Source organism: Notolepis coatsorum, assembly GCF_963971535.1.
Source record: "Notolepis coatsorum genome assembly, chromosome: 12".
NCBI classification, from domain to species: domain Eukaryota; kingdom Metazoa; phylum Chordata; class Actinopteri; order Aulopiformes; family Paralepididae; genus Notolepis; species Notolepis coatsorum.
Window position 1 is genome coordinate 71,115,033 of NC_140176.1, and position 25,908 is coordinate 71,140,940.

At 41.7% G+C, this 25,908-nt stretch overlaps 2 protein-coding genes across 5 annotated transcripts in view; one reads left to right on the forward strand and one right to left on the reverse strand.

The window, feature by feature from the left end:
- Positions 1 to 211: 211 nt before the first annotated feature.
- Positions 212 to 12,425, reverse strand: LOC311237900 (peroxiredoxin-4-like; the record flags this gene model as incomplete). Its single annotated transcript, XM_084325874.1, has 6 exons — positions 12,362 to 12,425; positions 11,204 to 11,320; positions 1,788 to 1,910; positions 1,550 to 1,680; positions 355 to 389; positions 212 to 262 (listed from the first exon to the last, which is right to left on the reverse strand). Exons 3-6 carry the CDS (start codon positions 1,871 to 1,873, stop codon positions 212 to 214), a joined length of 303 nt encoding a protein of 100 aa, XP_084182000.1. The 5' UTR covers positions 1,874 to 1,910; positions 11,204 to 11,320; positions 12,362 to 12,425.
- Positions 12,426 to 12,973: 548 nt separating this feature from the next.
- The window catches only part of LOC311238456 (pyruvate dehydrogenase E1 component subunit alpha, mitochondrial-like), a 33,156-nt gene continuing 20,221 nt past the window's right edge, over positions 12,974 to 25,908 (forward strand). Inside the window, exons 1-10 of one of the 4 annotated variants that reach the window (XM_084326523.1) lie at positions 12,974 to 13,109; positions 14,039 to 14,059; positions 15,155 to 16,441; positions 20,382 to 20,450; positions 20,602 to 20,775; positions 21,480 to 21,606; positions 22,466 to 22,557; positions 22,726 to 22,818; positions 23,125 to 23,280; positions 24,466 to 24,537. In XM_084326523.1, coding sequence (XP_084182649.1) covers positions 13,050 to 13,109; positions 14,039 to 14,059; positions 15,155 to 16,441; positions 20,382 to 20,450; positions 20,602 to 20,775; positions 21,480 to 21,606; positions 22,466 to 22,557; positions 22,726 to 22,818; positions 23,125 to 23,280; positions 24,466 to 24,537 — 2,151 coding nt within the window. In that variant the 5' untranslated portion in view covers positions 12,974 to 13,049. The remainder of the gene's footprint in view (positions 13,110 to 14,038; positions 14,060 to 15,154; positions 16,442 to 20,381; positions 20,451 to 20,601; positions 20,776 to 21,479; positions 21,607 to 22,465; positions 22,558 to 22,725; positions 22,819 to 23,124; positions 23,281 to 24,465; positions 24,538 to 25,908) is intronic. The other 3 variants (XM_084326525.1, XM_084326524.1, XM_084326526.1) reach the window with 3 other exon arrangements.

The window sequence follows — 25,908 nt, forward strand, 5'->3', positions numbered from 1 at the left end:
CAATCAGCCAACTCAGTCAGGAATGCGCCGGTACATATTAGCTGTAAGGGAACCATGAACTCAGATCACACAAGATGAACTTGGAACTCTTTCATACAAAAGGGCAACAGTTAATTCTATAGTACTGCCATCTTGTGGTTATAAGACGTAACAGCAGCGTGTGAACCAAAGAGTCCCATCAGTGATGCAGTATATATAATCAGTAATATACTCACAGCTCCTGCTTCGACCACCGAGATCTCAGAGCTTCTTCAGGGTTGATCTGTTTAGATGAATTACAGATACTTTCACATACTTGCAGTGGACAAAAAGCACCTAAAATAAAGACATGTCTGTTAAGTACCAGCTACTCACCGTGTCGTCACCAGGCTTCCATCCAGCAGGACACACTGTGTGATGAGAAGAGATGCGTGAGCAAGTGAACCCAATGTCGAGATTCCTTTTCACAAGAAAGCGGTATGCTCACTGAACACGTCATGCTCGGGTTGAGATTCCTTTCCACAATGGAGAGCCGTGTGCTCAGGTTGAGATTCCTTTCCACAATGGAGAGCCGTGTGCTCACTGAGCACATCTTGCTCTTATGTCATGCTCAGGTTGGGACGCCTTTCCATGAACATGGTCAATTGCCAGACCTATAGTATCTCCACGCTTTGTTTTAGCGCCATGCATCTCTCCCCTGGGGTCACATGACGTGCTCCGTGAACGGCACGCTCACTTTTAACACCATACTGTGCTAGAGAGATGTGGGTACCATGAGTGTGTACCCTGCCCATCAAACACAGTGCAGTAAACTACTCTTTTCCATTAAATGAAAACATTTTAAGCCGATATACTGTGGCTAAGTCTTTATGACATTAATTCATAGAATACAATATGAGCCTTTTACTACTCATCACCACCTGTGCCATGTTCTTCACGGTGTACACCTAACTAGGGATGCACCAATCCGATATTGATATCGGCCCCGATATCACTAAAATAGCTGGATCGGGTATAAAAAAATATCAATATTTTTTATTTCTTTTTTAATATATAATATAATAAATAACGATTCAGTACATTTATATCTGTGTTAATTTGTTACATTTAGTTTCACTAAGTTAGGAAAGTAATGTTTTAAGTCAAGCCTGATGTTGCCTTGCACAAAAGAATGATCCCAGTCTTCCACACAGTGAGGCATACAGTTTATTAATTGAACAATGGGTATTTACATTTACATTTAGTCATTTAGCTGACGCTTTTATCCAAAGCGACTTACAAGTTCTGTATGACAAGTCATCAGGAAGGTCACAACTCTATCAGCTGAGTAACAATGTTCATCAAAGTGTTGAGTGCTACAGTGTATGTTAGTACATGACAGTAAGGTTAGTTAGGGTTAGATTTCTTAAAAAAAAATATTTTCATTTCAGATAATGGTATCGGATCGGTACTCGGTATTGGCCGATACCCAAAGCCACGTATCGGTATCGGCCCGGGACTGAAAAAGTCCGATCGGTGCATCCCTACACCTAACCCATCTGTTATTTTACTACTCATCACCAATGCCTACCTGTGCCGTGTTCGTCAGTGTACCGCAGCGCCTGGACCAATCGCAGGCTCTCGTCCACCGAGCGCCCCACTGGGAGGTCGTTCAGGGTCACCTGCCTCAGAATCCCACGACCATCTATGATGAACAGCCCTCTGAGTGAGAGCGAGAGAGAGGAGAGATGGAGCAGGTGTCTTCTGGAGGGAGGGATCACAGGGATTATACGATGAGAATGAGAAAGGTACCGAGACAGAAGTCTTACCTCAGCGCGTGTCCCTTTTCCTCCACAAAGACGCCATAGTCCCAAGACATCTGGTGCGTGAGGTCAGAGAGAAGCGGGATTCTCATTGGTCCAAGTCCACCCTGTTTCCGTGGTGTGTTGATCCTGTTTTGCCATTGGAAATGTAATATAATTTGCATGAAGGGTAAGTGACCCTAGTATATACAAGACAAATAGGAAGTGACAACACATTCCCACAAGAGATCTGCAAAAAAGTACAAAATACCACTTACAAGCTCAACATTTTCAGAATTATGTAAATAAAAAAGAAGCGTGTAAATAAAAAAGAAACATGTAAATCACAAAGAGATATCTATATATTTATAGATTTTTTTTTTGATTTTTTTTATACAGCCTACATCTTAAACTAAACAAACACTCATGACCCATATAAGCCATCTTTCAATTATAAATATAAAGAATGATAAATGATCGAATGAAATGAAATAATCAAATGAAACGGGTCAAAACATTTTCCTCATTGAGGCCTCTAGGCTCTAGTCTAAACAATCCAGAAAATGAATATAAAAGCATTCCCTTTGTAGCAAGAGCCTGTCTCTGTCGCCGCCTCTTGGTGGTCTCAAGACCTGCTCTATACCCATGTATTTTAAGCCAGAAATATCATGTCCTAACTTATTAAAGTGCCTTGCAACTGAAGACTTCTCGTCATTTCTTCTTATAGAACATTTGTGCTCAGAAATTCGATTTTTAAAACGTCTTCTTGTTTTTCCAACATAGTAAAGGTTGTAAGGACATTTAAGCAAGTAAACCACAAAATCAGAATTACAGGTAATCCGGCCTCTAACAGCGATACTCCTACCTGTACTTGGTTGTAAATAAAATGTCTCTTTAATCATGCCATGACATTGGGGCGACTACGTGGCGTAGTGGGCAAGGCGCTCGCCACAAATGCGGAGACGCTGGGCTCGCCTGTTCGAGCCCAGCGCTCCACATTGCTTTCAGTTTAGCTGGTCGTTCATACTAATACACATTGGCCGTATTAGGGTGTGGGAAACTGATTGGTGGGGATCGGGCGTTGTGGACAGCGACTCCTACAGGTCGGTTGGTGCGCCTGCGCAGTAGAATCGGGAAGTGTCGGGGGCAGCGTGAGCCTCCCACGCGTTACTCCTCGCCACTGAGAGATCGAGCTGCGCAAGTGAAAAGATGCGACTGCTGTTACCTCATGTACCGGAGGGGACTTGTGCTATGTATGACTTAGTCCACATTGCAGCCGGCTTGTGGGAGGCAAGAAACGGCGTTCGTGACAGGGGAGGGTTGAATTGGATGATACGAAATTGGGATGGGAGAAAATATAGAAAAAAATGGGAGAAAAAGTGGATCAAAAAAAATCATGCCATGACATTGGAAGACAAACATGGAAAATTGCCATTTGGAATATTAGCCATAAAATGGGTAAATCTTTGGGGAAAATCTGTTTTAACTAACTGGTCCCTTAAGTTAGGTTGCCGTTTGTAGAAGTATTTGGGTGGTTCCTGGAACACACCTCCGATCTTAGGATCTGACTTTAAAATGTACCAGTATTTGTTCACAATATCACGCGTATCTCTAGAAATAGGGCTGAAGGTGGACACCAATGCTACTGAGTTGCTTTTTACTTTGTCTTTATGTGTAAAAAGGGATTGTCTGTTTATCTGTTTAGTTTTATTAAGAGAATTCTCAATCAGGGCCTCACTATATCCTCTAGATCAGGGGTTCTCAACCTTTCTGCTGCCAAGGCACCCCTGTGTTCAATAAAATATTCCAGGGCACCCCTACATACGATAAGACTTCTGGTCCTGTCTTTTTTCCTACAATGATGACAAAAGTGCTTGCTTTCAAAATAAAGTTTATTTAAGAAACCGGGAAACACATTTGTGTGTATATGCACTATATAATGCATTATTAACAGGTGTTTCAGGTCTAAATGGTTTAGTACTGTTGACATTACACTGCTTGTAGTAGTAAATCAAATAGCATTTATCTTTAAATAAAATTACAGAAAATTATCACTAAAGTGCTATCTGTTGCAGCTGCACACTTTTCCATAAAAATAGCATATTTGGATAAGTGTGACCATTTCGTAACTGAAAATCATGTATTTCTTTTAAATACAGAAAAGGATCACTAAAGTGCTATCTGTTGCAACTGCACTGTTCTCCATAAAAATAGCATATTTGGATAAATTTGACTATTTCTCAAACAGAAAATCATGTATTTTTTTTTAAATACAGAAAATGATCACCAAGTTACCATTTCTAAAAAAATATAAATAAATACAGAAAATAAGCACTCGTTCACTCAGTGGACATTTCTAGCTCAATGCGAGGTCTGTTGTTGCTGGCTAATAATACGGTCAATACGTGGGGAGAGCTTTGACAAGGCAACACGCATGTCATCCTCAAGGCTCAACTTGGCCCTACATTTTGTTTTCAGAGCATGGATGAAAAGCCAGCTTCACACAGATATGTGGTGCTGAATGGTATCAACACCTTAACTGCTGCATCATGAGATACTTGGTACTCAGCACCACACTATGAAACTAGCTCTCCAGGTGGTATCAGATGAGATTTCAATGAGTTCTTCCAAGAGTTTGGATGGAGATGTGTCAGGAAGCTTTGTCTCAATGTTGTCTGTAAAGTTTTTTTTTATCCAGAGTAACTTGGTGATCCTTTTCTGTGTTTTATTAAATAATGATTTTCAGATTTTGAGAAATGGTCAAACTTATCCAAATATGGTATTTTCATGGAAAACAGTGCAGCTGCAACAGATAGCACTTTAGTGATAATTTTCTGTAATCCAAAAAGAGACCACCAAGAGGCGGCGACAGAGACCGGCTCTTGCTACAAAGGGAATGCTTTTATATTCATTTTCTGGATTGTTTAGAGCCTAGAGGCCTCAATGAGGAAAATGTTTTGACCCGTTTCATTTGATTATTTCATTTCATTCGATTGTTTATTATTTATTTTCATTTATCATTCTTTATATTTATAATTGAAATATGGCTTATATGGGTCATGAGTGTTTATGTTTAGAGTTTAAGATGTAGGCCTACTCTGTATAAAAAAAATTATATATATATATAAATATAGATATATCTCTTTGTGATTTACATGTTTCTTTTTGATTTACACGCTTCTTTTTTTATTTACATAATTCTGAAAAGGTTGTGCTTGTAAGTGGTATTTTGTACTTTTTTGCAGATCTCTTGTGGGAATGTGTTGTCACTTCCTATGTTGTCACTTCCTGTTTGTCTTGTATATACTAGGGTCACTTACCCTTCATGCTTCATGCAAGCCATTCTGAAGAAGGTGTGTTCACACCGAAACGTCATGATTACAGGCTGCCAATAAATTTGGAAATACCTGGAGTGCGTGCCTGGACATTGTTTCCCTATTTTTATGTATGATATCAGAGGTTACAGCACCCAGTGTCAAGTCTAGTAAGGTGAGCGCGTTCTACTACTTTTTTTTACTTTTTTCAAATGTAATATAATGACATTGACTTGATATCTTTTTTATTTTAAATTTTTTTGATTATCTTTTTTCCCCCCTCCTTCTTTTTCCGATTTTTCTCCCATCCCACTGTTAGTCGTTATGCCAATTCCCAACCCCCTTTCTGGTTGTTGCGCACTTTCCCCTACTGTTGGTCCGAGAGGCCGGAGACTGTCACATGCTTTCCTCCGACGCATGTGCAGCCAGCCTGGCCGCGCAGATTCTCACTGGGAGAGTGTAACGTGTGGGAGGCCGCACTACCTCTCACCATATCCTACCTTTGCTGAGCAGGCACCCCGACCGAACTGTAGGGGTCGCTGTCCACAACGTCCAGGACCCACCCACGGCTCCCCTCCCCCTAACTCAGCCAAACGAGTTAGTATAGCGATCAGCCCGAGCCAAGGCAATGCTGACTCTCCGGGAGTCGAGACCGCAGCCTCTTGCATTGGTGACGAGCACAATCTCCGCTACGCCACCTGACCGCCCCGACTTGATATTTTAAGACACAAATTGTATTTTGGCTGCACTATTTTTATTCTATCTACTTTTATGCACTTCCTATCAAATTCATGTGTCAGTTCTATGCTAATTTCTTACTACCTCTTATGCACTGTAATTTAGAACTGAACACTATTTCCACTGCGATGCACTGCTCTGTTCTATAAAGAACTGAACTTTGTAAAGAAACTCAGTGTTGGGGAGCTCCCGTAGCTCACCGCATATCTCGGCGCTATTTCTGCGTCGGGGAAAACCGTGCTCGATTCCCGGACCCGCCGTCATTTCTCAGAATGTCTTCCCCTGCTCTACATCCCATTTCAACCTGTTTCTGTCGGTCATGCTTGACCAGAAAAGCGATAAACGCTAAAAAATAATGTTAAAAAAAAAAAAAAAAAACTCAGTGTTAAGAGTGATGCACTGCTCTGTTCTATAAAGTAATTTAGAACTGAACTTGGTAAAGAAACTCAAAGTGTTAAGAGCGATGTGCTGCTCTGTTGATTATGTAAGGGATAACTTATAGCTACGAGGTCATTGTCGCAAAATAATTGACCGACACAGAGTTTAGAATACCGAGGCGCCTCGCCGAGGTGTTCTAAGCGTAGTGAAGGTGTCATGAACCAAGCTCAAGGTACAGACAAAAACAAGGGAGACCACACAAGTACTTAAGGTTTTTAAAGAAAAGTTATTTAATTAAGCTATTAAACTATGTACAAAAGTAATTAAAGAATGAGTGGATCAGTATTATCAGTAATGTAGTGAGTGCATGAATTAATCAGTGTGTGGTGCGTGTAAGTGAGAAGATGAGAAACAAACAAACAAACCAAACAAACAAAACCAAAATGCCATGACCAGCCTGGAGGAGAGAGACAGAGATCAGAGGCAGCCTCTCTCTGATATCCTGCCTGGGACACCCCGGCCCAGGTGTGCCCCAATTAGCTGACAAGCCTTCCCCAGCTCTGCTCTGCCAGCCAGAGCAGAGGAAGACAAGACAATGTGGGAGAGGGTCGTCACAAAGGTCAATTATTTTGCGACAATGACCGAGTATAGCTATACATTATCCCACTTATTACATGGCTAACTTACTAACAATATACCTAATTCATTTTACACCATCGACAAGACGAGATCAAATGCAGACGCAGTTGTTCTGTGGCTCCACTGTCAGCCCAAATAAAGTTATTATTATTATCGCCGGCAGGTCTGTGGTCTGATTGCACTGATGAGTGCAACTGTGCATATGCTGAGCTTAGCTTTCGTGACTGCGATCTAAATGCTTGATTGTGATTGGTCAATAGCGCTAGTTACCCGTATCACCGGTGATTATTGCTCGGTTGCCCATGGCAGCGGTGAATTATCGAAAAATAATTCACCGCTGTCAGGGGCTATTGACCAATCACAATCAAGCATTTCGGCGAATGTTAAAACGCCATGTAATAATGTATTTTAACTCATTCACCGCCATATCCACGCCCCATCTCTGCTCTCTAGCGCCAGCTTTCCATTGCCTATTTCACGATGCGTCACGATGTTTGCAGAGCTATATCTATATTCTATATTATTTAGCTATGGGGAAAATGGTATGGCTCATTTGACGGACACTATTTGTAGTCCAACATGTAAAAAGGCGTTCGTTTCTACACACTGTAGTTTGTAGTTTATTACACGCTGAACATCGCCCATTTCCGAAAGAATAGTATTTTTCCATAGAATGCGTTATGTGCAATAAGCCCGAATCGTTCTGGTTGATTCCCCGAACCCCCAAATCAAAAGGTATATAACATGTGCAACTTCACAAAATCATACCCCAAAAATCTGATCGTTAGAAAAAGCCTTGTTATGACCGGTACAGTAAGCCACTGTGATCGTTACATAAACATGTTTCACGTTCGGTAAAATAAACATAGGGGGTCCTTACCTTAGCCAGAAGGTAATCCATAAAAAATAATTCCAATGATCCCATCGGCGATCGCGATTACAAGTTTATATGTAATTACACGTGTTTACAGGACACTATAGGTTTTGAGGCGATCAGATATTCTAGCGATTGCTTTGGAAGAGCTCCTCCCCCACAGAGCGAGCCTCGATGCCTCGGTCATTGACAATCCTGCTGCCTTTCTATCAGAGTTCAAAAGGTAGACGATACTGCCATCTGGTGAGAGTCTGTAGAGCAGGGATCAAAGGATAAAGAGCAAACGATCTAATAACGAGTAAACTCGTTATTGGCGCAGAAAGTGTTAAGGGCTGTTTTATTTTATTGAACTATTTTATTGCACTCCAGTACTGCATCATTTGACGGTCTACTCTATTTTACTAACTTTTATCGCACTATTTTACTCTATTCTAGTCTTTTTATTACTGTATTTTAAAACTGAATCAAACCTTAAACAAAGCCTATTGGGATGTTAGATCCTAATGTGAAAAACTGATTTGCCTTACCTTGTCCACTTTGCTGCCATCTATTTTATGCTTGTTTGTCTGCACTTTATGCATTGCTCATTTTCTTTGTGTCTGTCTTTTTTACTGCTGTGAAGCACTTTGAGCTGAAATGTTTGTATGAAAGGTGCTATACAAAAAGAGTTTATTATTATTATATAATGTCACATTAGCATGTGCGCACGCACACACACACACCCCCCTTATGAAAAAGTATCATGGTACTTCCATATTATATTCCATAGTATTTCCATAATTTTTGGTCAATAACATGACTGTATGTATATGGTCACCAAAGATTATGAACAGAAGTGGAACCATCATGACTTACCACGGCAGTACAGTGGTAAAACTGAAATGACCATTTAAATTAACTTATTTTGTAAGAGACAGGAGTCTGAAAGACACCTGTGTTCCAACATGTCAAACGAGGAGTGGGGTTATGTATGAGTATATTAAGTCTGATCCAAGTATGAACCAATATACCAATTAAGACATTGTTGAGAAATGTCCAATAAAGGTGCAGATTGATTTACTGTGTAATGCATGGAAATCAAGTGACCCATGCCTCAGTTTAACAATAAAGCTCCATCAATTTACCTATCTTAAACCGCACCCTCTTTTCCTCCAATGAGGTTTGAGATAGGTCAGAGTGTGTGAAACACTCACCCCATTACTGGCTTTACTTACATTGTGATTAATTACATTTCTTTTTTTCATTCTTAATCTTATTGTCTGAACCTTTGATATGAAAACTGATGGTGTTTAACAGCTAAACAGCTAAACATGAGTTTCACATGGCTCTTAAAGGGGTACTTCACCAAAAAACAATTGTGATTTATTTTGGACATAATCTCACACACAACCAAAGATTCTACAGTTGTACACACATTAATTTAGTTTTACCGTCATTGAGAGTAAATTAGTTTGAATATGGCCACCAGTGATGTAATCAGGGGCATTGAATCCTTATGTTAATTACAGCACCATGAAATTATTTAGATAAAAAAACAGCAATACCATGTCTCATAGGGACTGCTATCAAATCATTGAGGTGTAATTAGCACAACACAAGGATTCAATCAAATCAAATCAAATTTATTTGTAAAGCCCGAAATCACCCCATGGGCTGTAAAAGTTAAAGAAGTCAAGAAGAAACATCACAATAAATCAACAAAATCCACCATAAAATCTAAATATGCAACAGCACTCCCAGACGAAGGTAAGTAAAAACTCACTAAAAACCTAGCAATAGGAAAAAAGCACCACAGGTGACATGTCGTCAGCTTGTGACTGCAACTTGTTCCTGTTTGCGGACGACTCAGCCCTGCTGGTCTCTGACAAGAACAAGTTACAGGTTGAAAAAGCCCTCAGCTCGGAACTAGGCAAAATCTGCATATGGCTCGCCGACAACAAACTATCATTACACATGGGCAAAACAGAGTCCATTCTCTTCGGTTCAAATAACAAACTCAGCAAGACCGACGGCTTCTCGGTTACAGTGGGTGACAATATTGTCACAAGGAAAGATGAAATTACCTACCTGGGTTCCATCCTAGAGGCTAATCTTTCCTGTGACAAGATGGCATCCAATGTAATAAAAAAAAGTCAACCAACGAACTCGATTCTTGTACCGGATCTCCTCCCTGGTAAACAAGAATACCCTGAAGACTCTGGCAGGAGCACTCATTCAAGGGTACTACGACTATGCTTGCACCTCATGGTACCAAAGCACCTCAAAGGCACTAAAAAACAAATTACAAACATCTCAAAACAAGCTAGTCAGACTACTGCTTGACCTGACTCCTAGAACCCACCTCACCCCTGCCCACTTTGACAACCTAGGATGGCTTAGAGTAGACGAGAGAGTACAGCAACTTGCAATGGGCCTGGTCTACAAGATACACTACGCGACCAAGGTACCCATGTACATGTCAAAATACTTCCCAAAAGTCAGTGAATACCACGATCACAACACCAGAGGGAGCTCCACAAATCATGTTAAACCCAGATTCGGCTCAAACAAGGGACTAAACACGTTTCGCAATTATGCCACATCAATGTGGAACGCCCTACCGTTCCACATTGATGTGGCATAATTGCGAAACGTGTTTAGTCCCTTGTTTGAGCCGAATCTGGGTTTAACATGATTTGTGGAGCTCCCTCTGGTGTGAATCACTACCCACTTTCAAAAACAAGTATGGCTTTGTCAGTATTCCAATGTACAGTGTCCCCCCCCCCCCCCCCACCTCCAATGTATAGCCCCCACAAACCCACCCAACCTCCTCCAATGTACAGTTTCTACGTCAAATGTATATACACTCTCTCTGGTCACTTTTTGTATCACAAACAGTACTGTATTTGCAAATCTGATATGTCATAAATGTATAGATGTAGCAGTACTGTCTTATCTGTATGTCATGTATGTCATATATGTTATGATGAATTGAAAATGGGGGACCCTGATGTAAACAATACGAAAGTCTTTCTCTGGTCTGCATCCCCTTAACAATTGTATGTATTGAGCTGTACTGTACTGTACCCATTCTGCAATCTGTTAATAAACTTTTCAATCAATCAATCAATGTGGAGGAGAGAAATCTTAGATGGGCCTTTCAAAGGGGATGTCGGTGATAATATAGTGTTGCTATGGATGATCAATGCCCCCGATGACATCACTGGTGGCCAAATTCAGAATAATTTACTCTCAATAACTAAAACTAAATGAATGTGCGCACAGTTTTGTGCACTGAGTTTTAGGATGTATGTGAGATTATGTGCAAAATAAATCATGTTTATTTTGGTGAAGTGCCCCTTTAAGGCTGTAACATCACATGTGTAATGTTTGCAAACACTGAAATAAACCCAGACATGTATTATGAGTTATGAAGGTTGCACATTGACAAACAACACCCAAATATTCTCAAAATTAGTCGGAATGAATCCCGGGGGAGTGAGAGGACACATGGATCATACCAAGCCAGGTGAGTGAACTGGGAGTCTGTGGAGCAGCCCACCACCTCAGCTCCTGCTGCTCTGAACTCATCCACACGCTCGTTGAACGCTATCAGCTCAGTGGGGCAGACAAAGGTGCTGTATGTGACAGATAAATACATGAATAAATTAAGAATAATTTACTTTACATCTGGGCATCAACGTCTATGTCTATGGCACAGAGATAAGGGACAAGCAAGGTACTAATTGCATATCATTAACCATCGGGAGCTCATGGAACAGTATACATTTTTGCAACAAGAGCATCTGGGTTTCCTCAGATGAGATACTGACAAGTCCAGTGGGTAGAAGAGAAGGACGAGGTATTTCCCTCTGTAGTCGGACAACCTGAGCTGTTTGAATTCTCCGTCAATCACAGCAGTGCTCTCCCAGTCAGGGGCAGGCTCAGAGACTAGATACATTAACAGATAAGACAGACAGATGGATATTTAAAGGAACATGCCAATATTATGGGAAATGGCTTACAGTCTTCTCCAGAGTCGGACAAGGAGGTAGATACCAATTTCCTCTCCTGAACACACATAGGAAATTGGTATCCATCTTCTTGTCCGACTCTGGAGAAGACGGCAAGCACATTTCCCATAAGGTTGGTGTGTTCCTTAATGGGGTCTCCATTCTCTGCTTGATTAGAAGGCCAGAGAGGAGAGGGGATTCCGGCAAAAGCCTTTGAAATCTTTGACGTGACAACCTTCCCTGCCTCTGTCTGTGTCGACATACTCGAATATAAGCCAGGGAATGACCAACCATGTTTCATGTAAAAGATTGCATTGGTGTGAGCGGCAGCCCACCCACCTTTACAGGAAGAAGACACTATAAAGACAGGATACTACACAGGACACTTTTAGAAGGAACATTTTAGCCAATGAATCTACCAAGGTGTGGTCTGGGGACCCCCTGAGTTTAATTTCACTATTATTTTATAGACTTTAAATTAACCCAAATGAGAGTAGCCTATGTAAGAATGGACATTCTCATTGTAGATTTCACTCTCTTCTGTAAGCTACACTTACAGACACATATCCGAACATAAAAAAAATAGCTAGACTCAAATCATCAGTTTTGGGGTCCTTGACATGAAACACTTTAAGAACCCCTGGCCCATTGGCCAAGACAACTTACTCTTTGCCTTGTTCTCTCTCAGGCGTGGGATCTGATGCTTTTTCTGGCCGTTGGACGTCTGACAAAAAAGTAGTAAATAAAATAAACGAGACATGCAGAATGTCCATTCCATGTTATTACTTTGGCACGAATAGCAAGTAAGATTACAACAGATCAAATGTGCTCTGTTAATCACTGTAACCTCTATGTAACTGGTCAGCAGCAGCAGCAGCTGTTAAGGATCGGTCATGTTCCCAGGTCTGAAGGCGCCAATCACAACTTCACAAGGCGAGGGTGGAACCATTTTACTTGGGGTGAAATTCCGAGCTTTTATTGAACACGGACACCGGTGAGGAAGAGTAGAAGCAACACTTATTCAACGAAAGATATCCAACGTTTCAAGCTTTTTCAATAACTTGGACTTGTGCATAATTGTTATTTTATTTTGAAAAATCCCGACAGGAAGTGTTATTTTGACTAGGGTCCAGCTGCAGCGCCGGAAAATCCTCTCAAGGGGGTAAGCCTGTGGCAGCCACAGAGAGCGCGTGAGAGGATTCTACGGCGCCGCAGCTGGACCCTATTGGTTATTTGAGCTGTTGCTAGCGAAACCAATGTTATTGAACACAGGGTTGACCAGCGTCGGTGTTGTTTGATGCTAATCCTGTTAGCATAGCTTTATAGGTCGGAGTTGCCCGTGCTGACTACTAGTATGCAAAACATGTTAACAAGTATCTCCAACGCGTTGTGTAGGCTCAGCGGCAGAAATGTGGTGAGTGAGTATGACTTATCTCTGTTTCCCAGATGAGACCGTTCGCTCGCTAGCTACCGTCGTGATGCTGACCTTGTGACGCTGTGCGAGCTAACAGGCTAACAACGTTAGTAGTTGGAGGGTAATAATTTCACAAGTTTGACTTATGTTTATTATATTGCGGATCAACTTGCGGGCTGTGATTTGATTACTTGGACTTTTAGGTGTTGACTAATATAATTAATCAACTAATGAGTGCGCTTTAATTAAATCAAATGCAAAGTAGTTGCACCTTTATCTTTAATATCTGTCGCAGGCTGTTTACCTTCTGGCAGCAAGATGCTTTCTGAACACTAAATGCATGCTTGCTCATTCCTTTTTCTACCTATTGCGCTTTGCATCGCAGGAATATATCAAACAGTGGTGGAAGTGCACAGTTCCTTTACTGAAGTTAAGTACAACTAGACATAGCCAGATACAATTGTACTCTGGTAAAAGTCCTCCATCCTCTACTTGGGTATCAAAAGGAAAAGTACATTATTGTACATGATGTTTGTGTAGTCCAGTCCTTGGAAGCATCCAGGCCTCAAACCATTGACCCCTAAAGGTTATTAATATCAATATAATATCAATTAAATATATATTACATTTGAAAGTACTTTAACTTAATACATTTTGGCCACGTTTTTCATGCAAAACCTTTTTCTTCAAAGTAACTAGTTACTGATGGGTTCAGATTAATGTAGTAAAAAGTACATTTCTTTGCAATATAGTTCCCTAAGACGAAAATATACTTTGGTACAGTACTTGAGTAAAAATACTTAATGCACTTTCCACCACTGCTATTAACCACTCACACACACACCACAACGTTTATCTCTCACCTGTGTCCTTTCCTCTCCTTCTCTCCTCCTATCCTTCCCTCCTCCCACCTTGTTGCTGTACCATAGGCAGTCCAAACAGTGTCAGAGGTAAGCAGCTCACGAAGCTCAGCTCTGTGCTCTTACTGTCTGTCTGTAGGCCTCGTCTCTGTAACCCCTACCCTGGGCTCCTAGGAGGTGTCCAAAAGCCATATTTCACTTTGATACTACATAGTGTCCACAGTAGTTTCATCCCCACAACTTCCTGGGCAAGCGACCACTACCATTGGCTGTATTGATCAATCACCAGCAGTGATTCCGCTTGCCATTGGTTTCCATCCAGCTGTCTGAAAATGAGGCTGTTATACAACTAAAATAGATAAACCAAAATAATATAGCAATTTTTCGGTGTTCTCTTACTTAGCCAATCTGCAATACATTTTCTGTGGGGTGGTATATGTAATATAATGTAAGTAATACCAAATTTTAATGGCTAACAGTAGGGTTGCAAAAGGTCATAAACTGGATTAAAAAAAAAGGAAATGTCCAATTTCACAAAACATTATTATAGTGAAATTTTCTTTGGGAGTGGAAATATGCATAATAATAACCCAACTTTTGCTACCATGTGGGTTGTACATGTAGCTTGATTGAACATAATTGATGAGTATTAATTAACCCATTTCAATATAGTTATTTATCTATTTGAGATTGTCCATGCAGTGAGACAGCCAACATTACAATCTTTCAGGGGCTTTAGCATTTTTTTTCATGCAGTACAAATGTTATAGATTATTTTTAGGTTTTACATTAACCTTTTTATTATTATTGTATGTTTTCCTATTTCCGCATACAGTCTTGTAATTGAGCTCAGCGGAACCACAAAGGTTTATGTTTCTATCTGCATATGGCATGGTAAATACAGCCAATAATCCAGATATTCCTGTTAATTCCCATGGAAACTTTCCACCTTTTTGAATATTCCCAAAATGTCTCAACCCTAGTCATATCATTGTATTAAAGTGAAATATCACATTCCTATACACTGTTGGGCTGGTGTTGGTCTACATATTCCCTGTGCATGTATCTAGTCACCAGTAATGTTTGTACCTATTCTCCCATTAGTTGCCTTTTCTGTTTTTTTTTATTTTTAATATAGTTCACTTGACTACTCCGGTCTGATTGATTGGCTCCTGTGTTCCCCAGTTGCTGATTGACCTGTCTGAGTACGTCAATTTAACCACACCTCCGGCACTCGCCACGGCAACCACCCGGCGTCAACCACCTAAACCACCACCACCAGTCAGTACTAGAGCATCTGCTCCTGACGTCGTTAAAACCGACCCAGTAGCCAGTGCCACTGCCAGCCCAGCTCCATTTCCAGCTCCATTTCCATTTCCAGTTCCAATCCCAGCCCCAATCCTAGCTCCAATCCCAGTTCCAAACCTAGCTCCAATCTCGGCTCTAATCTCAGCTCAAAGCCCAGCACCAAACCCATCTTCAATCCCAGTTCCAATCTCGGCACCAATCCTAGCTCAAATCCTGGCTCAAAGCCCAGCACCAATCCTAGTTCCAATCCCAGCTGAAAGACCAGCACCAAGCCTAGCTCCAATCCCAGCTCCAAACCTAGCTCCAATCTCGGCTCTAATCTCAGCTCAAAGCCCAGTTACAATATTGGCACCAATCCCAGCTGAAAGACCAGCACCAAGCCTAGCTCCAATCCCAGTTCCAATCTTTGCTCCAATCCCAGTTCCAATCTTGGCTCCAATCCCAGTTCCAATCTTGGCTCCAATCCCAGTTCCAATCTCTGCTCGGATCCCAGCTCCAATCCCAGCTTCAATCCCAGCACCAAACCCATCTTCAACCCTAGCTCCAATCCCAGCTGAAAGACTAGCACGAATCCCAGCTCCATGCCCAGTTCCAATCTCGGCACCAATCCTAGCTTCAATCCCAGCTCCAATCCCAGTTGAAAGACCACCACCAAACCCAGTTCCAATCTCGGCACCAATCCCAGCTCCAATCTCTGCTCCGATCCCAGCTCCAATTCCAGCTGAAAGACCAGCACCAAGCCTAGCTCCAATCCCAGCTCTAATCCCAGCACCAATCCTAGCTCCAATCCTAGCTCCAATCCCAGTTGAAAGACCAGCACCAATTCCAGCTCCAAGCCCAGTTCCAATCTCGGCACCAATCCTAGCTCCAATCCCAGTTGAAAGACTAGCACCAATCCCAGCTCCAAGCCCAGTTCCAATCTCGGCACCAATCCTAGCTCCAATCCCAGCTGAAAGACCAGCACCAAGCCTAGCTCCAATCCCAGCTCCAAGCCCAGTTCCAATCCCGGCTTCAATCCCAGCTCCAATCTCTGCTCCAATATCAGCTCCAAACCCAGCACCAAATCCAGCTTCAATCCCGGCTCCAATCCCAGCTTCAATCCCGGCTCCAATCCCAGCTTCAAGCCCAGCTCCAAGCTCAGCTCCAAGCTCAGCTTCAAGCCCAGTAAGAATTTACAGACTGTGCTTTGATTGTGTCCTTGTTTATTGACTAACCCCTGTCGGAGAATTAATACTTTGCACTACACCGTTTTTTTTTATTTTAATTTTATACATAAACTAGGTGGTACGGATGTGAACACTGTTTTTAGCTAGTCAACGTGTCTGAGGCACCTACAGACAAGTCGTAATTTTCGTGTTTAGTTTTTTTAAGATTCTGATGCATGTATAGATCAGTTTAATATTTTAACGTGCTTGGGCCCGCCGTCGGGCCATCATGCCCGTGCGTGGGACGAATGCACGTCGCAGCATTTTGCGAGCGTCTACCGGCTCGGGGCTGCATTTTTCGCCAATATACCATTCGAAACTTGAATTTGCTGCCTTTCGAATGCCACCTCACTTGACCAATTCCGTGCCTCGGTTCTTGTCAGCCAAGCGTCTTTTTACAGGCTGCGTGTCAAATGACCACGTCTGACTATACGCTTGAGAACTGACCAATCACAGCTGATGGCGAAAATTATTGGTCAGCGGTGTAGCCAACGGGTGTCCGCTTCCAACGATACCCCACGTGGGGGGGGTGCAAATAGAGAAAGTAGGTGAAAGTTGATGAGCGAAAATTAGTTGTTACTGAATCTTCAGAACGCACGGAGATGGATAGCCATTTCAAGCTTTTTCTTTTTGGTACACCATTTACTAAAACCTTTCTCTCAATCACTCATTTTGAACAGATTTAAAAAAAAATTGACCTATACTACATAAGACTTCAGGCTATGGAACCGCTGTGTTTTCAAGTTCAAACCTCCGTTACTCTATTTCATTAGCACTAAAAGTGATTATCTGATTTTGCTTTAGTAACTTGAGAATGTTACCTTTCAAAAGAGACCAGGCTCATGCATGTGCTATTAAGTATAAAGCTAAGCTTTGCAAAAAAAGTGTGCAGTCCTCAAAATCAAGTAAAAAAGAATTGCCACTTTTTGGCCCACCTGTTAACACATCCTGCGCCAAGAACGAGTTACGCCGTTTTTGCCCGCCATGCGTTGAACGCCAAGAACGACGTACGCCGTTTTTGGGATCAATATTAAATTTTTTCGCCATGGCATTCATAATTCATCCAGCCAACCTCCGGACTGCAGTGGGACCCTGTATGAGATTGCAATGCCTCAATACCTCCGCCTGGTGGATGGTCGGCGAGTTACACTCTCACCAAAACCGGAAGTTGTGATCGGTGCGTCGAGGAAATCCCTCCGGCAGTCACATCTTGTTACGTGGATCCAGACAAACACTAGAGTGCATTCGGATCGCTTTCTAAACGTAATAATCGATATGATTTCGGCGTTTATTGCGCCATACAAACCGGAAATGGATCTAGGCGATCTGTGTCAAATAATTGGGATCTTTTTCCTCCAGTCTCATCGGCGAACAGTAAGAGGACACTAACGTTATTTTCAGCCCGATTGTTTATATATTTCACTGCAAACCATCTGATCAATATATCAACCCATACTAAATAAAGCCGTTACTGACTATCAAGGAATTATAAACGACCCCCCCCCCCCCCTTTCCTTCACGCATGATGAAGCATAATGTATACCGATCATATACATTTGAATTTTTTAATATAGCGTGTATAGGGAAGAAACGCCATAATCGATCATATGCGTCAGGGCCTATAACTCTTGTTTTTGGAATTACAGCAGAAAAGATTAAAAACACTTATTTTCTAGACGGTATTAACACAACAATGTATGAATGAAAAAATATAACGTTCCCACATCCTAAACGATAGATAATCGATGTTGAATGGGCCATAGTAATGTCAATATAGCAATACAATTTAAAAAGTTATACCCCTGCAAAGAAGGTAAACATCTCCATAGGCTTTCAACGGTGGCAGACTGGATATATTGATGGATATAACCCATGGCGCCCAATGTGTTAAGAGGTTAAAAAACACTGTTATATGGCTTAATTCATCACAATGCAAGGTTATTTTCCGAGATGGGCCTATTTATTTTCCCATATCAGATATGGATTTGCCCTTTCCACACTTGACTCGCCGCCATTTCAACAGACCGTGTCGGCACTGTCCTTTCAGCCACTGTCCATTGCGTGCAGTAGAGATGGTTGTTCCCACTCTGTTGTGTTCTCTATAACAGTATGCAGCTACATTAAGCTGATGTGTCTGACTGTCTACACATCATTGATCATTTTTGAAAAAAAGATGTCAGATTACGACTATTACTGTCGACACTACGACTATTACTGTCGACACTGAAGAACATGTTGAGTCTGTTGTTTAGTCGACACATATCAGTATCACATCCCCTAATAGATGGTAACCTCAATGAAACCCCACAACCCGATATAGCCGGACCTGAACCATTCCTAACCCTACCGGACCGCCTCTATACTTTCGACAACAAATGTTTGTTTCCACGTCACTGATTGGCCACGCGCGTTTCTGGTCATGTGACATGTGCGCCATGCCGGACCGCAAGTTTCTACACTGGTTAAGCTTAGGCGCTCTTTTGAAGTTGGTTAAGGTTAGAGTTTGTCTTAGAGCATGGCGATAGAACGCCTGCCCTGATTCCAAACTCTAATCTTAACCAACTGCGAAAGAGCGCAACCGGTGATAAACTAGGCGTTAGGTAGTTTGCAGGCTGTTAGACCCGGAAATAGGCGCACATGTCACATGACCTGGCCAATCAGAGCGCAAAACTCGAACGCGGAAACAAACATTTGTTGTCGAAAGTATAGACGCTACCGGACCTGACTAACCTCACACAGGGAATGAAGGGAGGGAGGGAGGGAGGGCACCATGGAATATTTTGTATGCTTAACCTTACACCTGATGTCTTGCACCTGCATGCTTGTTATGTAGGGGTGGGGAAAATAATCGATACAGCAATATATTGCTATATATTTTGTGTGCCGATATTATATCAATAGTACAAGGGATGTCCCGATCACGTGATTTTCAGAGGATCTGAATCGGGGGGGGGGGGGGGGGGGGGGGTTGGGATATTTCATAGTCTAGAATTATTCTGCATTAAGCCTATTTTATTTGATTATTTATGACTGAATGTAACTGAACTTGTGAAGCTAGTCGCTACCTCTGTTACTGCACTACCTTGTTATTGCACTATTCTGCACATTGTTTTAGTTTACATGCTTATTTTGTGGTGCTTTATTTAAGCTTTATTTTTATTTTGTTTTGAATTGTTATCCAATGCTACAGGGAAAAAAAAGAAGCTATCCATGTTGGATATAATGGATATACTGTTAAAAAAGCCATATCCATGTTGGATACTGTTAAATAACTTTTTTTTAAAACATTAACCCTTTCACTGCCACACTACAGAAGGTTAACCCTTTACTATCACACTACAGACTGTTAACCGGCAGCTAATCAAAATCACATGATCGGGATCGAATCGGGAGCAAAAAAATGCATCCCTAGATAGTACAGTGGCCATCCCATTTTATACAATAATGATTGGAATGAGGTGAACCGACTGAAAGTGTTATAATATAAAGCGTCGATGTGTATATATATATATTTTATTGCAGATGGTATTAAAGTTTCTATCGGATTCGGCGCACAATTCATATTTAATAATAATCAAGTTGCGGTCAGTGTCGAGAGCCATTATGCAATATGTTGTACATTGTTTAATGTACAGTTGACCAGTTTGTGATGCACACTAAATAATCTGATACGCTTTCATGTCAATTCTGTGAATAGATAAAAAAAAATTTTTTTCATTTCTGGGATTTTTCTTTTTACAGATATTGTGATGTATTGTTGATCAAATTTCTCGTAATATATCAATTATCGTGTCGTGATATTATTGCTATCAAGGGCCAAATATCGGTATTGTGAGTTACTCATATCGTCCCACCCCTATTGTTATGCATGTTTGTGTTTGACTGTCTTCCCCCCCCAGGCAACCGGAGTGGTGGTGTCATCGCGCTCCTTCGCTGACTTCACCACCCAGGCCAGCTTTGACATCAAGGTATGGAATGAACCTATCGGAGAGCAAAAGGAAATCAAATCACATATTTTCATTAATCAGAAAACAAAATCATGCTGTTATTGAAAACGGCGGGTCCTAAGGGTAGAACTCAAGATGGGTGTTCGCTGACCATCTCCCTCCCGTCTAATAGAAATGCGATCTGCATCGTCTGGAGGAGGGCCCGCCGGTGAAGGCGGAGCTGACGCGCGAGGAGGGCCTGCAGTACTACCGCACCATGCAGACTGTGAGGCGCATGGAGCTGAAGGCCGACCAGCTCTACAAACAGAAGATCATCAGGGGCTTCTGCCACCTCTATGACGGACAGGTCAGAAAACACACACACACTAAGGCTGATCGATTATGACAAATCATAATCACGATTATTTCGGTTGGTATTGAAATCAAGATTATTAAACTATCATTAATTTGAGAACATCATATGACGACGACTGGATTTGTTTTACCTTCTCGACCAAAGGCTAACTTTCCATCATCTTCTACAAGTTACCAAAGACATTCTACAATTGTACAATCAATTAATCTGTGCATAAACAAAAAGTAAAAACGGACAATTTAACGTTTTAGTTTAAATTGACATGTTTTATTTTTGCCATGAATGCTTACTGAAATCGAGCTAAAGCCTGCACTTTTAATGTCTTTAGAGCTTCTGAATGAAATGATGATTCTTCTTTTTTGTATTTCTGTGGGACAAGACTCATTGCAACATTTAACTGCCACCAATGTCTCGAAGCATCAACACATTTTTAATCAATTTATGCAGTTTAGTCTCTTTAATTGTGACACCCCTAACACACACACAATTCACGCAAATGTGTTTAGTAAATGGCCGTACAAACTAAACCATTGACCCATATTCACATGGCAGCCATTTTGCTCTTATGTCACGCTCGGAATGGGATGGCACGGCATCAGAGCAAAATGGGCCACCGGGTGAATATGGCCAAAGGAGGCACACGCAGTGAACTCTCACACACTGCCTAACTTGTGTCCTTTGTGTCTTCCTTCCAGGAAGCGTGCGCCATAGGCATCGAGTCGGGCATCAACGCTTCTGACCATCTCATCACAGCCTACCGTGCCCACGGGTACACCTACACACGGGGCATGGCCATGAAAGAGATCTTGGCTGAACTCACAGGTGCGATCAAGACAAAGGTTCCTTAAATCTTGTTTGAAGTGGTTACGGTGTGTTTAGAGAAACTGAATCTAATATAGGTGAAGTTCTTTACATCTCCATAATTAGAAGAAATGCTTGCCTCCTAACGAATACAACAATTAAAATGGTAGTACAATCTTTAGTCTTGTCCCGTCTTGACTACTGCGCAGCAATTTGGTCTAGTGCGCCGTCAAAGCAAGAGCTTAGTTAAACTGATATTTTTCAAGTTCCAAGTTTTAATACTCCTATCAACATGAGAGTCAACCAATGCTTGCTTTATGCAGCCATTTCACACAAAAGGATGACCCTCATGCATTGCAAATTTGCATCAAATTCAAACCCGAGTGATTCACAAAATAACTTAAAAGAAAATAATAATTTAAAACAATGAATAAAGTGTGCATGAAATAATGGGGGAAAGAAAACATTAGCAACTTGTTACATTCACCCACACAAGGGCTGAGGACTCTCACCCCCGCCCCCCCCTCTCTCACACACACTCTCCCAGCTCTCTTTATCTCTTGTCCCTTCCTCATCTCTCTCACCCCCTCCTCTCTCTCTATCTCTCACACACAAACACACACTTTGAGTCAGAAACAAACATAGTATCAATGAGAGTACACCTGAGTGAAGTCTAGTAAAAATAAAAAGTTAATCGCGAGTTAAAAAAATAGTGGCGTTAATAGAATCGTGCGTTAACGCATTAATACAGCGTTAACTTTGACATCCTTAAAACATATACGACTTGTATATAAGTAACCCTTTTTTCTTTGTTACTCTTCATCAATTTTCCTTCCTTTTGCCTTCTCCACTTCCTGCCTTGTTTCTCTCTCTCTCTCAGGTCGTAAAGGGGGATGTGCAAAGGGCAAGGGAGGTTCTATGCACATGTATGCCCCACATTTTTATGGAGGCAACGGCATTGTCGGGGCACAGGTAAAACGACACACCTGCTGCCCACATACACATTCCGATGTGTTCTGATCGGATGCTGGACATCTGCATAATTCCCTCCTCAGACTCTGTAGAACATTAAGATAAAAAGCCTTTGTATGTTCTTTATATACAAGTGGTTTCATACAACCAAACCTTGTGATCTCTCAGGTTCCATTGGGAGCCGGTATTGCTCTGGCCTGCCAGTACCAAGGCAACAACCAGGTGTGTGTCGCCTTGTACGGAGATGGAGCAGCCAACCAGGTGAGACTTAATTGAGTTCCTCACTTGCTCATCGGTCAGATTTTTCTTTAAACGTGCTATAGATCAAATGTTTATGTAGAGTAATCATTGTTAAAAAATTATACATCCACAGAGCTTTTAGAAAGGTGTGGAATAAAAGTATGACAAATGACTGATTAATGAATTTATCATTTAAAACTGTTTGGCGGGTTGAAAGTTAATGTTTACATGTATGTATCCCCTCCCTACTTCCCATTTCCCTGATAGAAACTTTAAATCAATGTCCCGGTTGCCGAGGTAACCCCCTGTCCCCTCTGGTCCAACCAGGGCCAGATCTTTGAGTCGTTCAACATGGCGGCCCTGTGGAAGCTGCCGTGTATCTTTGTCTGCGAGAACAATAAGTACGGCATGGGGACCTCTGTGGAGCGTGCCTCAGCCAGCACGGACTACTACACGAGAGGAGACTATATACCAGGACTCCGAGTAAGACAACCAAACCCCTATCCTCTAGATCAGTGGTTCTCAAACTACGGGTCGTGACCCAAATTGGGGTCGCGGATAGGTGAAATTTGAAAAGAATTTCTGGCAACATATTCTGGCTAAATATGCCTTGTTTTATAAATGTGTATTGATAACATAGTCCTGTAATAAAATTTTCTAATAATATGCATGATCAAGTTCAAAAACGTGTGCTTTTATTTTGATATTCCTTAACGTGTGGGGTGCCCAAAAAAATATCCTAAATAAAATGGCGTTGCAGTATAAAAAGTTTGAGAACCGCTGCTCTAGATTCATCCTGCATTCCTACTTAGATGAAATCCTCCATTTGGGTCTTGGGTGGAAGCTGCAGTGTAGCTTTTCGGAGCAGTATGCTGCAGCTGGCCCGGACAGACCTAGACTATAACAGGAGGCTCACAGAAGTCTGCCCTGGCAGTTACAGGTGTGAGCATGTATTTAGCTGTTTTGTGCTCATGTATGATACTGCAGACAATAAACAAAATAAAAAAAACATTCATGACCATGGCAGATTTTCCAGTTGAAGAAATCGGTCCTGGTCCACGTGTCCTAGAAGATTTCAATGTCCCTGACAACACTGTTACCTTGTGTAGTTAAGTTGAGATAAATAAACCGAGAGACCCTCCGAAGATGTATATCCATGTTGGTCTGTTTTTGTATAAGTGTGTGCAGAGGGAGAAAGGGGCTTTTTGGTTGCCTCTACACTGTCCAGTTCAGTACCGCGGACAGTACTGAAACACACTGGAGACTTGGAGAGTGAGACGAGATCAAGCAGGCTACCTTGGCTGGTTTGGCCCACTAGAAACCCTGGACCATAGTACTAGAAAGAAGGGGAACTGATTTAGAATTGTATTCCTCAATATCATAAACTTGTGTATATTTACTAAATTGACCTTCCTGTTGTTGCTGCCTAACTTTCTTACCGTCTTAACTATTATATACCTTGCTACTATGTACTGTGATACTATGCCTATACTACTACCTACCATGCTAATGTGTCTAATATACTACTATGCACTAGTGTATCAACACTAACAATACCATTTACCCTTAGCTGCCAGAAGTGTCTCCTTCCTGACTTGTTGCACACAACTTGTAAGTCACTTATAAAAGCATTGGCTAAATGTAAGACTTGACTTGTGTTCCTTCCAGGTGGATGGGATGGATGTCCTCTGTGTAAGGGAGGCCACCAGGTTTGCAGCAGACCACTGCAGAGCTGGCAAGGTGAGTCCTTCTGGCGCAGTGAAATGTTGACAACTGTTGGGGCCCTGTTTGAAGGGGTTGAAGTGTTGACATCAGAGTTTACTGCTTCAGTCCTTTTTCGAGGAAACTAGTAAAGCCCTGTAACAGACCAGTAGGCCCATCCTTCATAGTCGGTTAGCAGTTGAGTTACTGGGGTCTTAGGCATTTGTAGTTTTCAAAATGTAGGATTATTTTTGCGATGTATCAATTTGTTGAAAATGGAACTTCATGTATTGATCGAAAGGGGTCATTTGGCTTATTTTTTATTTTTGTAGGACAATCATGTGGGAAAGGCAGAAATGTTTACAGATTTGTCTATTAACACTTTCGATGCTGGAGCTCGGTGCACGATTTAGTGCTTCCGTGCCGCCACCCACTTCAATGATGGAGCTCTCATATTTGCAAACTCATAAACTATGTCTTAAATTGTGTCTAATCTGGCCGTCGCTTATCAATGACTTGTTTGCAGTCAACATTGTCGAAACGGATTGTTTTTTAATCGGTTCATTTCCGTTTTATACCATTTTGAAAAACGCTCGTTTTTTAAGTTTCAGGAAAATGTAAAGATTCTGTGATAATCGCCCTTTACTGGAATATTCTGGAATACACAAACTGTCATTTTCCGGCCTATTTATGATCGTTTTCAAATAAACGCTAGATTATCAATAGTATATGTGTACTTATGCACGCTATAGAAGCGAGCTGAAAAATCTATTCTCATTTCCTGATCAGCGCACACACACACACACACATGGGGCACACGTTGATATTTCTGTGAAAAAATATCTGATTACCTTAAGACTGGTCAAATAGATTCCTTACCTCAGATCGGATGTTCTCCAAAAAGATTATTCCAATTCCTGATCGCCATTCCAAATATCGATCGTGTTTATTGATCCAACGCTGGGTACTGGAAATATGTATTCCACGCTGTTTTGGGGCTCGGCAATGAATCCGATCTTCTCGGGTGACTTGTCTGAGAAGTAAAATGAGGAAGCTGGATCCCCCCCCCCCCCCATGCGTTTCATTCAATCCATTCCAAAGGGGTGCAGTACAACAGGGAGAGACGATAGGGGGCGGTATTTTCCCAATGGAGCTCAGAGAGAGTTTGCAGCACTAACGTGAGACTAGATTGATGAAATATGAATTCAAATCACTAATAAAAAAAAGCGATCTCTCGTTGTTGGCAATGAACGGTCGGCATGAACAAACGATATATCTCGTCGTTGGCATTGAAAGTGTTAAAGGAGCTATAGGCAGCTGTTGATTTTGTGCAGAACTTCTTAAATGGAATTCGACAATGCCCATCCCATCAGGATGCCTCCAAAGCCCTGCTAGGTAGCTAGCACTGCA